The 17,649-nt window shown below is 34.4% G+C and overlaps 1 protein-coding gene across 1 annotated transcript in view; it reads right to left on the bottom strand.

The window, feature by feature from the left end:
* Window positions 1-9,898, bottom strand: part of LOC149568044 (NOL1/NOP2/sun family protein / antitermination NusB domain-containing protein) — a 242,001-nt gene extending 232,103 nt beyond the window's left edge. The window contains exons 1-2 of the mRNA XM_089821052.1: window positions 9,527-9,898; window positions 9,300-9,439 (exon numbers count right to left, since the gene is read on the bottom strand). Coding sequence (XP_089677178.1) covers window positions 9,300-9,439; window positions 9,527-9,809 — 423 coding nt within the window. The 5' untranslated portion in view covers window positions 9,810-9,898. The remainder of the gene's footprint in view (window positions 1-9,299; window positions 9,440-9,526) is intronic.
* Between the last annotated feature and the right edge of the window lie 7,751 nt (window positions 9,899-17,649).

Below are 17,649 nucleotides of genomic sequence, written 5' to 3' on the forward strand. Positions count from 1 at the left end.
AAACTTGACCAAAACTCGCTAGTGCTTGCAAGCCAAAAGCCTTAGTAAGTTATTCACAAGCAATTGGATAAAACTTGCAAAAAACTTTACAATTTTTTGTGAAAAAATATCATCTAAATGGATGTAATTTTTCTGTTTCCATGTAATGTTAAACGGTTTATATGATTTTCAAAGAACTTTTATAAACAAGAAACCACCAAACACCTAATTCCAATCTTAAGTAATAAAATTTTGGAAATCGTGGGCACCATGAAGACTTTTGTAGATTTGAAGGCCTTAATTTTGTCTTGGTAGCAAGAACCCTACCTGTTCTCCAATAGGGTGTGCACCTTGGGCACTGCCAATTCAACCTCTTGGGCATGTTGCCCCTAGACCCCCCATGAGGGGAGTTGCCCCCAAACCTCCACAAGGAACATTTTCCCTCAACCCTACTAAGGGCATTGCTTCTCAACTCCATTGGGATCTATCATATTATAGAGCTCTAATTATTATTTATATAAGGTGAAAATCAATAAGTTGTTCTACAATTTTGTACATATGTTTTTTAATATTACTTTTTTACAATATTATTAATTTTTTTATAAAATTAGTGTTTTCCTAAAATGTCCAATAAAATTGCCAAATTTTTTTAGTAATGTTTGGGTTTGTCAATGTTCTCATGTGGACTGCTCATCGGCGAGAGTCATCTATACTATTCTTGATATGAAACCAAGGAATAATAAGGTGAGAATTAAATATAGGAAACAAAATAGATAAAGTGTAATTCGATTACAATTATTGTCTATCGGGCCAGTTTAAGTTGTAACTTATAATCTATTTAGGCCAACTATCATCAACAAAAGGGAGTTTAAATTAATAAAGTGCCTTTATTATAATGGCAACTTTAAATTATCACATAAATTTTCTTTTTGGACATAAAATTAAATTAAATTAAATGAAGTATTTCTCTCAAAATAGGGAAAAAAATCTATTATAAAATCAGGAAAGGTAGAATTATGATGGCATTCTAGAGATTGTTATTTTTATTTTTAGTCTTTCCTTTGTAAGCTTGAAACTTTGCTTGGAGGTACTCTAAAATTTTGGAAGAAAACCTAGATGGTTTGGTGATTTGGACAAAAAACCTAGATCAGCCTTGGTGGATTCACTTCTGAATTCACAAGTGCCTTACATTGTTTAGTTTGTGGGCTGCTATCTCATCCTTGGTCATGACTTGGCACCATTGTGAGGATCAATTCTAATTGATATTTGACCCTATTTGTGGGTGATTGTGTAGCAACTATTCTCCATTTTGGGCAGCAATCATTCCTCACACTGCAGCGATTATTTGTGAGTTTGGTTGATATTAACTCCCCCCTTCTATGTTGATATTGGCACACCTCTAGAGAAGCAACTTCATTTTGCACTGCTCAATTTTCTTACATGTCATTCAATCTTCTTCCACATGCTACAGTTGATCATAACAGACAGGGACCTTGATGATATTGAAGAAGAATCATGTGGATATGTTGCATGTGAATTTTATGCATGTTCTAGCATTTTAATAGCAGTATATTTGATTTAAGAGCTATGCATGTTTTATATCAGAATCATTTTCAATAGATTTGTCTGTGAAATCTCTTATTTTCTTCGAAATCTCTATTATTTCATTTGCATGTTTGCATACTTTTATTTTGCAATGAACTGAAGCAAAACATGACAAGAATCAAAAAGATTTGAGACAATATTCTAGTTTGGGATATTTCAGCACACAAGTTAAATTTGCTCTTCCTCTATACTTAAATTTTATGATTTTAGACTAAATTTCCGGATTTGTTCCATTTTAGATCACTTGTGCAGCACGTGCGAGCATTGTGCAACTGGTTCAGTTTTGTGACGCTAGTCTCTCTTGTTACAACTCTTAGTTTTCTTCTTCTTTTTTACTACACTGCCTTATATGTTCAATTTTAGATCATTTGGCAGCACATGCGCATATTGTGCTATTGGTTCAGTTTTAAACACTGCTATCTTGCGACAACTCTTAGTCTTCTTCTGGCACTTGTACTCTGTGTTTTAGATGGTTTTGTGTATATAGAAGACTTCTAAGATCCACAAGACCAAGAGTAACGTATGATTTGGTTTGTTCTATTTCGTGAATACTTTTAGGCCCAAACTATTAGTTTTGGTACCTTTGGACAGCTGTTCGTCCATACGTAGTTAATTAGCAAGTAATTGTTTTGCTAACTAATTTGTTAGATTAGGGACAAATATTTGTTAATTAATTGACCACTTATGGAAGCAACTAGAAACTGACTTGGTTAGGATTGTTAAGTTGTTTTTATCTTGACCGTCGATTGAGAATCAATCTTGGCTATTGGTTTTCCAACAGGAGCAGTATAAAAGGGGGTCAGGGGAGGCACTTGGAAAATAAGAAGTTTGTAGAAGCATTTGCAATGTTAGCAAATGAGTTTGCAGTGATAGCAAACTGTCTTGCAGTGTTAGCAAAGGCGCAATGATAGCATTGGGGATAACAGCAGAGGAATATCAGTAGGTGAAATTAAAAGGTTGTTTGAGTTCTGCCAGTGAGAAGCAAGCAATTTTGTATCTCTTGATTTGCTAAAGTTAATATAATTCTTCATCTGTAGAACTGGTTTTCCCTTAGGGGTTTTTCCAAGGACAATTTGTCTAAAAATGTTGTGTTCTTTGTGTTGTGAATTTCTTTCCGTATTTTTATAAGTGATGTTGCAGTTGTGTTATTTTTAGATATTAGTTGGGAATTTATTTTCAGCAATTTAATAATTGTTTACAATAGGAGATTAATAATCAATGACTACAATAGGAATTTTCACATGGTATCGGAGCGGTGTTGAGGGTAGAAGTGTTTTTGCCCTAGGAAAGAAATTAAAGGTTTATATAACCTAGATTGATCTCTTCAAAGTTATTATTGCTTTAATTCTTTTAGATGGCTTCAACTAGTTTGAGAGATCAAGACAGATTGGATGGTACCTCAAATTTTGGTGTTTGGAAGGCCCGACTTTCTTTATTGTTGGAAGAGAATGGTATCAAAGATTATGCTACCACTGGTATAGTTGTACCTACAGATGCTACACAGCTTGCAACATACAAGAAAGAAGATGCCAAGGCAAGGAGAATAATCCTTGATGGTGTCAAGGATCATATTGTTCCACATATCTCGAAGCTAGATACAACGAAGAAGATGTGGGACGCCATTCTTAATTTATACTAGAAAGCTACCACCAATAGGAAGATGATTCTTAGAGAGAAGTTGAAGAATACCCAGATGAACCAAGGAGAAGACGTCACAAGTTACCTCACCAGGCTTAGACTTGTCAAGGACAAGTTAGCAGCTATTGGAGATAGCCCTAGTGATGACGAGCTAGTGAGAATAGCCCAAAATGGGTTAACTAAACAATGGAGTGTCTTTGTTCAAGTTGTCAATGGATGAGATACCTTACCGAGTTGGGATCGACTATGGACTGGTTTCACTTAGGAGGAGTTTAGACTAAGTCTTGTCAATGGGGCCAACAAGAGTCAGAAAAGTGAGGTGGAACAGGAAAGCATTGCCCTGGCAAAGAAAGGGAAAGCAAAGAAGGGTTCTAGCAAAGATCGAATTCACAAAGTGAAAAGAAAAAGAAAGACCTTTCTAAGGTCAAATGCTTTGGATGTCATGAGTATGGTCACTATGTCAATAATTGCCCAGAAAGGAAGAAGGCAAAGAAGCAGGCGGCAGCTTCAGCAAATGCAGAAGAACTCTCTAGTAGAATAGAAGATGAGTTTGCACTTATAGCTTGTGTGGTGAGCTCAACCTCACAGACTATCTAATATATAGATAGTGGGGCATCATTTCATATGACAAGAGTTAGAGAGTACTTCTCTAGTGAAGAACACCAATATCCAAATTTCTATGGGAAATTTGTCCAAACTCAATCCAGTTGGGAAAGGGACTGTTCAACTCTAGAGGGAGAATTGAATGATAATTCCAGTTCATGACGTGTTGCATGTGCCAGGCTTAGGTATGAATTTGATTTCTGTATCCGTTCTTCAAGATACGGGGTATAATGTACTCTTCAGAGGGACACGTGTTGATAAAGCACAAGGATTGGAAATCACCCATAACTATTAGAGTTAGGAGTGGTCACCTTTATAGGTTGCAATTTGATACTCCTAAGGCACTCATGAGCAGCAGTAATCCTAGAGAACTTGGAGAGCTATGGCATAGGAGAATGGGCCATATTCATCATGGAGCACTCAAATTGCTTCGTGAGATGGTGACAAGTGTTTCAAAAGTGAGCACAGAGCATGATAATGCATGTAAGCAATGCATGTTGGGGAAGTTTGCGAAAGCATCTTTTCCAAGGAGTGACACCAGATCTGAAGGTGTTCTTAATCTAGTACATTCAGATGTATGTGGACCAATGTCAACAAAATCTCTTAGAGGATATGAGTACTATGTTACTTTTATTGATGATTTCTCTAGGAAGACCTGGATATACTTCTCGGAGACCAAGGATGAGGTTTTCAATTGGTTCCAAGAGTTTAAGGCTCTTGTGGAGAACTCAACAGGAAGGAAGATAAAGGTTCTTCGGTCAGACAATGGAGGCAAGTACAAAGGAACTAACTTCTAGGAGTTCTGTACCAGAGAAGGAATCAAGAGAGAGTGGACTATTCCTTACAATTCACAGCAGAATGGAGTTGTTGAGAGGAAGAACCTTTCTATATCCGTGGCGGCAAGAGTTATGTTACATGACCAGGACATGCCCCGCTATTTATGTGCAGAGGCATGTAGTACAACAGTCTACATTCAGAATAGGGTTCCACACACGGTACTAGGCAAGATGACACTAGAGGAAGCTTTCACAAAAAGAAGCCAAATGTTGGTCACTTCAGAATATTTGGGAGTTTGGCATTGTCATATTCCAGGTGATACACACACCAAGTTAGATCAAACTGCAAAGAGGGGGTACTTTGTTGGGTATAGTGAAACCTCAAAGGCATATAGGATTTTTATCCCCAAGACCAAAAGAATTATTGTCAGACGTGATGTCAAGTTCATGGAGGACAAGGCATTTAGAAGGTCCAAAGATTTGCCAATAGATGATCAAAGTGAGCGGCCAGCAGAAGCTCCAAGGCAGAGTCAAAGACAGCAGAGCACAAGTACAGTTACCAGTACAAGTGTAGGCTCAGGTGGTGAAGTTTCATAGAGCATGGAGCAACAGGTGCAACAGGAACCGTGAGGTTCAAGAAACACAAAGGGATACTCAGGAGTTTGTGGGAGCTCCTAGAAGGAGTACCAGAGAGCAAAGGCAACCAATAAAGTTCAATGACTATGTGGCATTAGTTAGTCGGTAGATAGTGAACCTTCCAGCTATCAGGAGGCTACAGAGCATCAGGTATGGCAAGATGCTATGGTTGAGGAGTATAACTCAATAATGCAGAATAACGTGTGGGAGGTAGTGCCGAGACCAACAGATAGTGTTGTAGTTGGATCATGTTGGGTCTACAAGATAAAGCACAGTGGAGATGGTAGCATCGAGAAATACAAGGCAAGGTTCGTAGCCAAGGGGTTCTCTTAGGAGGGAATAGACTACGACGAGACATTTTATCCAGTGGCTAAGTATACTTCTATACAAGTTGTGATCTCATTTGCAGCACAAATGGGATGGCAGATCCATCAGATGGATGTCAAGACAGTGTTCCTTAATGGTGAGTTGAAGGAGGAGGTATACATAGAGCAACCAGAAGGCTTTGTAGCACACAACAAAGAGACCCACGTGTGCAGATTGAAGAAAGCCTTATATGGACTCAAGCAGGCTCCCAAAGCGTGGTAGGAGCACATTGATACATACTTGCAGGAAATGGGATTTGTGAAGAGTGAAGCGAATGCTAACCTCTACTACTTGGTAGTTAGAGGTGAAGTTCTCATTCGTGTTCTTTATGTGGATGACTTGTTTCTTACAGGTGCACTAGGGCTCATAGAGTATTGCAAGACGGACCTTGAAGAAGAGTTTGAGATGAAGGATTTAGGACTTATGCACTACTTTCTAGGCATGGAGGTGTGGTAGACAAATGGAGAGATTTTCCTTGGTCAAGGGAAATATTACATTGAAATCTTGAAAAAATTCAGGACAGAGGATTGCAAAGCCATGTCTACACCCATGATCACAAATTGGAGGAAGGTAGATACATCTAAGGAAAAGGATGTAGATCCCACTTTATATAGGCAATTGATTAGTTCGCTTATGTACTTAGTCAATAGTAGGCCAAATATTGCTTTTGCAATGAACTCACTTAGTCAATTCATGGTTGAACCAAAGACAGTGCATTGGACAGTGGCCAAGCATGTGTTGCGTTACTTGCGTGGTACAGTTGAGTATGGGATCAGATATGTTTGAGGTGTAAATATCAGGTTGATGGGCTATACTGAAGCAGATTGGGTAGGAAGTACAACAAACAAAAGGAGCACTTCAGGGTGTTGTTTCAGTTTGGGATCAGAAGTTGTATCTTGGTTCAGTAGGAAGCAGAAGTCTATGGCTCTGAGTTCAGCAAAAGCAGAATACATAGTAGCTAGCATGGCGACATGTGAAGCTATATGGCTTTGAAAGTTGTTAGTAGCCTTGTTTGGTCAGAAGGTTGAGACTATTTTGATACACTGCAATAATCAGAGTTGCATCAAGTTGTCTGAAAATCCAGTATTTCATGATAGGTCTAAACATATAGACATCAGATATCATGTAATGTCCCCTCTTTAGTTCGACATGACATTGATCATGGATTTTGCCTATTCCAGACTCTCGTAGGCAAATGGTGTGGAGAGAGAGTCAATTCTGCGGATCAGATGGTCATATCTTGCTCTTGAAGAAGTGTTAAGAGGTTATATTTTATTATTATGTGTTATTGGGGCTTACATGTTATAATTTTAAGTTGAGTTGCACTTTTTATTTTATAAAATTACTTTATTATAAAAAGTGCATTATAATGAGATTTTATAAAGGATGTTTCTAGAAGTTCTAGAAAAAGTGCATTATAATGAGATTTTATAAAGGATGTCTCTAGAAGTTCTAGCAACTTCTTAGAAAAGTGAATAAATAGAGGGCTGGGCCTCTCATTTTGGACATGCTTGGATTTGAGATTTCTTCTACTTCTTCCATTGTGGAGCAAATTTGTAGTCTCTTGGGTCTACAAATTATTATTTGATCTTTGGGAACGAATCACTCTCTTGGATTGGCGACTTTGAGGGTGTGAAATATCACCTGAATTGTTGCATTTGAGGAGTTGGTAATTCAGCCATCTCATTTGGACTTCATTGAGATTCAGTTATAAGGGTTTACTTTGGTTGGAATAAGGGTTTCAATTGTGCCCTAGCATTTGTGGATTGATTAACAGGGTTTGAAGACACAGTTGTGCATTATTTTCAGACTGCCAGTCCAGGGTTTGGACCCACGCTTTTGCTCATAACTCCTAATTGGCTTGACGGATGTATTTCATATTTTAGGGGGTTATTCAGCAACCCTAGGCGCCCAGATTTATTGCTTTTGGAGTGACAAAAAACGCTGCAATATTTTTATCTAGCAGCCGTACCAGGCCGTACCTATACGGCCCTGTCAGTTGGGCAGCAGCTGCAATTTTGTGAGTCGGTTTGGGGCAGATTGTGAGGTCTTCGTGTGGCATTAATTCAGCATTCATATCCGGCAAAATTGGAGCTATTTCAGGTGCACAAACTGAAGTTTTGATTGCCAAAATATTGCATGTTATGGATTAGAACAGTCAGCACTGTCATCGCATAAATAGTTATTTTCCAGTCATTAATAACTGTTGTTAAAGTTTCGTCATTTGCATTCCAAATCTGAACTGGGTTATTGTTCATGTCATAACATTGCATTGTCAAGAGCTTGATGTATTAGAAGTGCATAGTTGTGACAGTCTCTCATTGTAATCAGTTCTATTTGCTGTCATAAAATCAAAATTGCATTGGACTTCATATTTGAGTTTCATATTGTCATCTATCTCTTAGATTGGTAGTGTTATAATCTGGAATTGTTGTTCATACATTATTGGCATCATATATTGAGGTTTCGTTGTACAACAATTAGTAATATTGCAGCCTTATTCGGTTACATGCCAACTGTTTGACAAAATTCCTAAGTCCAGTTTGAGGGTTTCAGTGGCCTTTATAGTAAGGGTCATTACATATCATTTCATCAGAGATTGTGTACAACAGGGGATTGTTCAACTACAGTATATACCTATAGAGGAGCAGGTAGCAGACATTCTGACAAAGGCATTGGGGAAGGCAAAATTTATCTTCTTCAGAGATAAGTTAGGTGCCATGCAAGACAGCTTCCTTGCTAAGAGGGAGTGTTAGTATTGGTAGCTTTGGACAGTTGTTCGTCCATGTGTAGTTAATTAGCAAGTAATTGTTTTGATAACTAATTTATTAGATTAGGGACAAATATTTGTTAATCAATTGACCACTTTTGGAAGCAACTAGAAACTAATTTGGTTAGGGTTGTTAAGTTGTTTTAATCTCAATCGTCGATTGAGAATCACTCTCGGTCATTGGTTTTCCAACAAGAGTGGTATAAAAGGGGGTCAAGGGGGGCATTTGGAGAATAAGTTTAGAAGCGTTTGCAGTGTTAGCAAATGAGTTTGCAGTGATAGCAAACGGTCTTGCAGTGTTAGCAAGGGCGCAGTGATAGCAATGGGGATAACAGTAGAAGAATATCAGCAAGAGAAATTAGGAGGTTGTCTGAAAATCTGCCAATTAGAGGCAAAGAATTTTGTATCTCTTGATTTGCTAAAGTTAATATAATTCCTCATCTGTAGAACTGGTTTTCCCTTAGGGGTTTTTCCAGGGACAATTTGTCCAAAAATATTGTGTTATTTGTGTTGTGAATTTCTTTCCGTATTTTTATAAGTGAAGTTGCAGTTATGTTATTTTTTGATATTAGCTGGAAATTTATTCTCGACAATTTAATACTTGTTTACACTAAGAGATTAATAATCAGTGACTGTAATAGAAATTTTCAGACAAACTTCAGATATATTGCATGTAGAAACATCCTATCTGTAACTTTCTGCAATGGGGATGGGTCTAACCAATGGGAATCCATGTTTAACTTACTTATGCGGTGGGGAGACGTCAACGTTCAAGCTCTTAATGAAGTGGAGAAAGGTCTTGCGCCTAGCTCTGCTTCTGGAGCTTTTAGATATCTCAGCTGGGAAACATTTTTCTTTGCAAGTACACACATTTTACCAGTAAAAAAGAAAAAGAAAAAACGAAAAAGGCAAGAAAGTGTATGTACCAGTCTAGAGTTCCTTGCATCGAGCGGCTTGATGCGGAATCCTAAAGTACCGTGAATGTATTTAATTTCGTTACTGTTGGCGTTTAGCAAGTCCGCATACGCTCCTTGCTCCTCTATCCTCAATAACCGCACTGCAGAAGCTGCACCGTTGACAAGAGAAGCAGAGCATTAGCGGCGGTGAGATGATAAGCAAAGCTTGTTGTAGCTGAACACATCTTCGACTCCACCTGCTCTGTGAGGGGAAACATTGGAGAATAATTTCTTTGACTTATCAACAACTTTTGCTTTCAATTCCTTTGGTTTATCCACTGATTTGGGCTTTGATTTCTTTGGTCTGAGACGATATTTTGCAGGTTTGGAAGAATTTCCTTGTTCGTTGTCAATGAGGGATGTTGTGCAAAGTAATCGTTGTGAGGTGCGTGTATGTAGAGAGTTTGAGGAGAGACGGAAGAGCTCGTGCGGATAACTTGTTAAGGAAATGCCACTGCAAAGGTAAGCAGGGAGAGCCATGCCAGTGCCACTTCAAAAAAATTATCTCCGCTCAAAAATCTCTTTCCAATCTCGGCGCTAACTTTTAAAATGAAGGATATTACCACCTAGTGTATTTTTATTGGCTTGAGTTCTGGAGACTTTAAAGTTCGTAAATATTATTAAATATAAATAACAAGAGCTCTGAAGTCCCTGCGTTTGATTAAATCAAGAATCAATTGAAAATATATGGAATGATTTTGAATCAATTGCAAACTATGTTCATATAAATAAGTTTTATGTAAGAGATATCTAAATATATGATATTTACATATAGTTTTATCAATATTAAAATAAAAATATAATTTTATATGATTATATGATCAATGAAAAAGACTTTTTGAAAAGATATAATATTTTTTATATACTTTTCTCTATTAGAAAAATTAATAAAATCATAAATTAAATAGCAAAATTATACTTAGAAAAGTTATATTCAAAATGGCTAATAACATGGCAAAAGACATATATTGTTTCCATTTCTTAAAAAATAGAAATTATCAAAATATTAATGATATGAATCTTAATATAATCATTGTATTAAATTTTATAAATCTTTCTAAAAGATAAATTTATTTAATATCTTTATTTAATATAAAATAAATATATAATATCATAAACACATTAAAAAAATTTAATGAACTATTTTAAGTGTGAGACTAGATATTTAAAAAAATGAAGAAATACGTGACTGTTTGTAGATAGAAGAATGAATTTGGTAAAGGTCTCCCACTTGAATTGCAATGCATTTGTGTTGGTCGGACTGATCTGTAGCAGCATACATGGGCAAGGATTGATCCCCACAAACATACACACTTGAGAAGCTCTATTTGCTGTCATGTGTTTTGTCTCCTTGGGCCTCTGGCAAATCTTCAAAAACTGTGTTAGTGTTGGCTTTATATGCCTCAGCTGTGAAGAGATCTCTATCCGCATCTTATGATGGTTCTCTGCAACATCATCTTTTGGATGGGCTACTTGAGAGTTTGATTCATGCAGTGGTTTTTGGCATAATTTCACAACATCGTGCTATCTTTGCCTACTTCAACCATCACAGGGCACACTCACTCTCCTTTGCCATTTTCATATCCTCTTTCACCTTCTGTTTGATCGCCTGAGTATCGCAATGCCTCGCTGAGTTCTATTAATTCTAAAAAAATATGTTCTTGTCAAGTCGTTCTTTCATGACCGTCGACTCCTATTGTTCACAGTACAAAATTCTTGGCAGAGGGGATAAATTTTTTGCAAAATTTACAGCAAAATTCATGGTAGACGACTCAAATTTTAGGCAACGGCTGCCACAGCTCCACCCAAGGCTTCCAATTGCAACATTGCTTGACCACTAGCTATCTTAAATCAAATCGCCCTAGAAACTTCCACAATGAAGTGGAGGCCATTATAACAATAAAAACTTATTTAATGTTTCTAGAGATTGCAGAGATTTTTGAACAAGGTTCTCATACTATCATTTGGGTTTGATTCCCAGAAAGCTTTCCTAATTTTTCCATCAAAAAAGAATTTTGGACATTTTTAGGGTTTTTTGTGGTCATTGTGGCATAGTCGTAGATTGCTTCATTGGACTACTCAAGTTTAGTCGCCATTGTAATTTCTTAAGATTTATGTGTCATTGAACAATTCAATCTAGGAAAATAGGCATAGCCGCCATGAAGAGATGGAAAAGAACTCTTTAACTAGTTGGTGAGCAACTATAGCGCTTACATGGGCATTGTGGATTGCACGTTATGTTGATGTCAGAATTTTGGGCAGAACTGACACGAACATTCTAGACATTTAATTTTCTAATTTTTGTGTCTAAAATTTGATTTTACCCCTAGCAAAATTCTTATGAACCAATCAAAAAATAGTAATTAATGATTTAAAGATAATTTTGAAATGAAATAACTTTTAACTTCAGAAATTCAATTGCTATGATTAATAAAATTAATTGACACCCCGAGTGAAAACATTAGTTCCATGCCTATAAAAACAAATTAGACACAAGCCCACCACTTAACCAACACATAACCCCTAAAAAGTTATTATATTTATTTATAAATTAAATGTAATTTTTAATTCACTAATTTTGAAAAAAGCTATTATTTAACTTATTTATTGAATTATTGAATCTTGTTTTTATTTAAACATTTACTCCAATTTTGAATATTGACTTTCTTGTGAGTTCATGAGACCAAACGATCTATAGGGCTAAGAGACACCAAATTAATCTAGTTTCAATTATTATTCATTTCAATTCTTCCATCATAAATTTTGATTAATAATTTGTGAAGCATTATTACCTGTTCAAAAAGATGATTCAAACAATTGTCCACCCTTTGTACATGACAAATTATTTGATGAAAGTTAAAATTGTCTACCTTAAAGTTGTTATCAAGGTGACTATGATATCATCATACACTAGGCTCCTAAATGAAATTTCAGACTATCCACCTCTAATTGCTTCCAAAATAACTATATATATCATCATAGAGTGCACACTCCTTAATAAAACATCAGTAAAAAACCTCTCTTTCTAATTCTCTTTAAAAACCTTCCCTCCATCACCTATACATCTATATTTTAAAAATATAAATTTTTAATAGAAAATATTTTAACACTCATTTATTAATTATTTTTAAAAAATCATTAGTAATTATTATTAATAACTTATAATAATACCAAGAGTTCTTTTGGAGCTTGAGTTCCTGCCTATTGGAGAAAAATAGAAGGAAACAAATTATTAAAAAATAATGTTAACAAGAGCTCTTTTGGAGCATGAGTCCCTACCTATTGGAGAAAAATAGAAGGAAACAAATTATTAAAAAATAATGTTAAAAAATAGTTATTGAATAGTAATATCATAGAATAAAGCTAATGTTAAACTTATAGATTTTATAACACATAGGTAAAGTATTATTAAAACCTGTACATATGCATTACAGAAATTATGTAACAAACAAGTGTCTAAAAAGAGAAAGATCGTTGAATGACTTATAGGATTCTAAATGAATAATATATTTTACTAAACTACATTTTAATGATATAAGCTACTATTAACTATTGTTATATTGGGAAAAAGATTTTTGTAATATATATATATATATATATATATATATATATATATATATATATATATATAATTTAATTATGTTATTTATATATGTATATTTAAATAATGATAATGTCAGTGCTAAATACTCAATACAATATTATTTATAAAATTACTAATTTACATTTTCAATATAATTTTTTAAAAACTAATTACAAAGCAAAGATAAATAAATTTAAATTTAATATCTTGTATTTCAAAGAAATAAAATTGACTTTTGCCAATCACATCCACAAAAGACTAAGTCAAAACAAAGATAAAATTAAACCATTTCACATATTATTAAATTAATATACTCCTTTTAAAATAAATACAAAACTAAAGGGATAATAAATAGCAAAAACTTTTCTTTTGCCCAACGCACGGCTACTATCCTTTAATAAATATATATGTTTAATCAATTTGTCAGAGGGGAATAATGAAACAAAGTTTTTCATGTTTCAAGTTAAAAAACAACCCAGTGACATAATCATAATTAGAATGCCCACATCTCTTCATTAGTAATTAAAATTGTCGACGAATGTTCACGTGCAAACATAATCAAATTTCATATTTGGGACAATGGTAAAGTTCATGTTATGGAGGATTATTGTAGAGTCTGGAAGTGTCTAGATTTTGCAATTATGACAGCAATAAATTCATTCCTATCTTATATCTTTTTTTCTTATTTGTTGTGGTTGAAAAATCAAAATAACCCCAACAAAAATGTTTTTTACCAGTAAGAAAAAAAAAATTTTGTTTCAGAAATTGATTTTAAAAATATAGTCATGAGAACTTTAGAGTTGTATTTTTTATTTATCATGCTAATTAATTGGAGGGGGTTTAATGAAAACATTAGTACCCTATCTATATATAGGCAGGGACTAACAAGAGCTCTCATGGAGCTGGAGTCCCTGCATTTTTGTCTAAGTTGGAAGAGATCAAGTGTTTTATAAAGTTTATAAACAAAGGTTTCTATGTTTGGTAGAGTAACATAACATGCCTATGAAAGAAATGATTTTTGTGTACCTAAAATTAGATTAGAAAATAAGTGAATATTAGCTTCCCTTTTATATGAAGACTATATCAAACTTATAATTTAGTTTAAGATATTATATTATATCACATTGATTACAAATTCAATTGTTAAATAAAATAAATATTGATTCTATAAAAATACGAAATGATATAAAATTGATAAATAAATACTACAAGATATTATTACATTATTTGTATAATATTAAATATAGACAACTAGGAGATATTTTCGAAAAGCCAATGAGGGATGGGTTGATGTAAACCATTTTCATCAAATATTCCAAGAGTTTGACTTAAGAATTGCACAATTGAATTGCAATACTAAATATAGTTTATATAATATATTATTTATTAATAATTGAAATATAATCTAATACTATAAAAATATTATTTTTTATATTCCAAAATAAAATTAATATTGTGTGAACTATAATATTACATAGAATAATTATTTATTTATTTTTGATATCAAATCATTAACAAACAATTTAATAACTAAATGAATATTATTTATTTATTACTAAATATATAGTATTAAGAAGTTATACTTAATATTACGAACTTGATGTAGTACATTTTGTTGTTGATCTAAAAAAACAATTTTAACACACTCCTTAGTCAACTCCATTTAAGGGTTTTTCTTAGTTTTTTCAATCATAAGAATCAGTGATCTTTCTTAACTTAAATTTACAAACCCACAAACTATAGAACTTTCAATAAATACTTCCAACTCTATTTGCTCGAAAGATCTGGAAATTTGATTATGATTTTTTTGATTTGCCATTTGTTAGGTCAAATAAATTTGGATAATCGAAAATTTATTAAAAATGAAAAAAAAGTACTTTATGGTAAGAACGAGACAAATTCTTATAAACTATGATATCATAAAATAATGTCAACATAGTATAATAGCTATTTAATACTATTGGTGGTTGATTCTACTTTTATTTATTTTCCTGATTTTGGGGAAAACTATAGTAGAGTGTTCTAGAAACTCAATGGAGATCATAGAAGAGATTGCAGGTCTTCTAAGTTTAGCCCTCTTAGGTTGGGGTCCCATGGGCACCCGCTTGCTTAAAAATAGAGTGGGTGCCACTGAGCTTTTTTAAGAATATTTAAAGGGGAGCAGTCTCATGGCATGACATTTAAATTTGCTTTAAAAAATTAGCTCCCAAATTGAAGAAAATATTAAAAATATAAATTGTTGTTTTTAGAATTTTTGGTAGGATGATTTCAATTTGGAGGGAAAATGAAGGGTAGGTTCTTGCCAAGTGGTAGAATTCTTCCCCAAATATTAGGGGCTATTTCCAGCCCCCCCCAACCTCCCCTTTTGCATAGATGCTTCACTAAAAAGTAAGGGCTCCTAGTTAATAGGAAAAGATTCGAAATTTAGCTTTAGCCCCCCTCCAAAATATTATCATGGGACCTCCAGCTCCTTAAATATAGAGCCCAAGCCCCCCATGGGACCCAGGGTTAGCATTTGTGCATATCGACCTTGATTTGAATGATAGGTTTTGGTTGGCTATTTGGCACTCCCATGTTTTTAATACTACAAGGAAGAATCTAGCTCTTTTGTTGAAGGAAAATTAGGAAACCTTTGGATATCTCAGTCACTAATTACACACTTTCGTGGATTTGCATGCTGAAAGAGTCAAGTCTGTCCTCGACAAGTTTTATGTCTGGAACGGTAAAGGAAGGCTTTTCCCGCTTGTGAACTGGTCATGTGGACTACTTTGTACAGACATGAGATTTCAATAAGAAGGAATATATGCAATAGTTATATGATTGTATTCAATAATTACATAGTGTGGTGCATGATATGTATTCAGTAATTCAATAAATGGCTCAAGTATTATTTGAAACAGTGCATATTTGATCTGGACTGTAGCAAGTGAAAAAATTCTGAATAGATCCTCTATTAAAATGCAAAGATATTAGAGAGTGAATTCTGACAGTCTGGATAATTTGAATCCTAGCAATTTTTGATCGCCCATAATTTGTCAGAGTGTGCAATGGATTCTACAAAATCAATTCATTTTAGCAATAAAATCTCGTCCAAGAAGGAAATGGCAGAGGCAAAATCTCTGTCCAAAAGGTCGTATACATATATTGTCATCGCCGTCAAGAAGGCCATATATACCTATATCGGTATTGCAGAAGCGAAATCTCTCTCAAGAAGCCCTTATACCTATATCATTATTTCCTTCAGCCTACAGCCTGAGAGATATTCCTTAAAACCCAATATCACAAATCTGGAGAGATGTTCTAGCAAAACGAATGAAGTTGTAGCAGCGAGTGTGGAGCTAGCTCATACAATTGGTCATGCACAAGTTACAATAGTTCACTTGGCCATTACCCTCATTGAGGATGAGCGTGGATTGCTAAGACAGGTAATTTTGTCAAGTATTCCTGGTGGAGAGGAAGCAGTGGAGTTGGTCAAGAGAGTTATGGTTATGTATCACTACCTGGAATGTGTGCCTGTTAATGGCTCTGGCTCTACTGCAATTGTACATGAAATCCCTCGAAGAACCTCTGTTACAAATTGTATCTGACGCGCACAAAGCGTGAGGAAGAAAAATGATAACCATATTTTGGAGGTGCACCACTTGGTTGTTGGTCTCAGGTGGCGGGTCTATGGTGAAGTTTCTGAAAGAGTCTATGATTTTTTAATTATTTTTTTTAAATGGAAAAATCAATGAAAACCTCAGCTAAATTCGAACCAGTCAATTAGAAAAAAGAAATAATGGTTAGAAAATTATTTTAAAAACAAAACATTTTCAAATTTTAGGATATGACATGGCAAGAAGGGGAAAATTTTGAAGAAGGGCCACCAAAAACATTAGTTCCTTGCCTTAGGGGACTAATAATAACTACCGTATGTATTAAAAAGGAGGTGCAATAGTTCATAGAGGCATATACATTTGGCATATAATTGAAAACATTGTCTATAGGTTGTTTCGCATTTTTTTAGTAGTTATTAAATGAGAACTTTGGTTGAATGCAAATTATTATTAGTGAATTGACCCTTACATGGGCCTAAATGTTAAGACCTACCTCTCTATTCTACCAATGTTGATTGTTGCTATATGTAGTATTAGAAATTTGCATTTGTGTATGGTTATAGTCCATGGGGTATTGTGACTCATATTTGTTGTCGATTTTCTAGCAACATAGGAATAATTGACACAACTTTGGGGTCATATTTCTCCCATGGTAGCCCACGGTAATTTTCAATTCTTTCTAAAATTTTCATCAAAATGTCATGTGGGTTTAAACTAGGGTGGTATATAATTTGAGTTATTCTACTAAAATAATCATTCACAAGCCCTATTTTTGTCCATATATTTGTTGTTAGCATGACACATTGGCCTATACAAAGTAGGATATGTTTCTCAACTTGTCCATCACTTGCTACATCCTCTTTTGTGCTCCTAGTAATTGCCTTAGTGTTAATTTTTATTGGGAAACTAAAAAAAAAAAATAGTCTTTAATATTCTAGCTTGTGTGCATCATTGGTAGCAAATAGGTACACTGAGTCAAGTCATACTTTTCCTTTGCATTTGATATATATTTTTAATCTATGTGTGTCATCAAGAGTTGCTAGTTTCTTGCCTGGCTCCACTTCTTATATGTTCCTTATTATCCAATAAAATTTTGTCTATCTTTTACTTTCACTTTTTCAGTTGGAACACTATCTTTAAG

Source organism: Cupressus sempervirens, chromosome 3, assembly GCF_028749045.1.
Source record: "Cupressus sempervirens isolate cs-2001-9-10 chromosome 3, ASM2874904v1, whole genome shotgun sequence".
Lineage (NCBI taxonomy): Eukaryota > Viridiplantae > Streptophyta > Pinopsida > Cupressales > Cupressaceae > Cupressus > Cupressus sempervirens.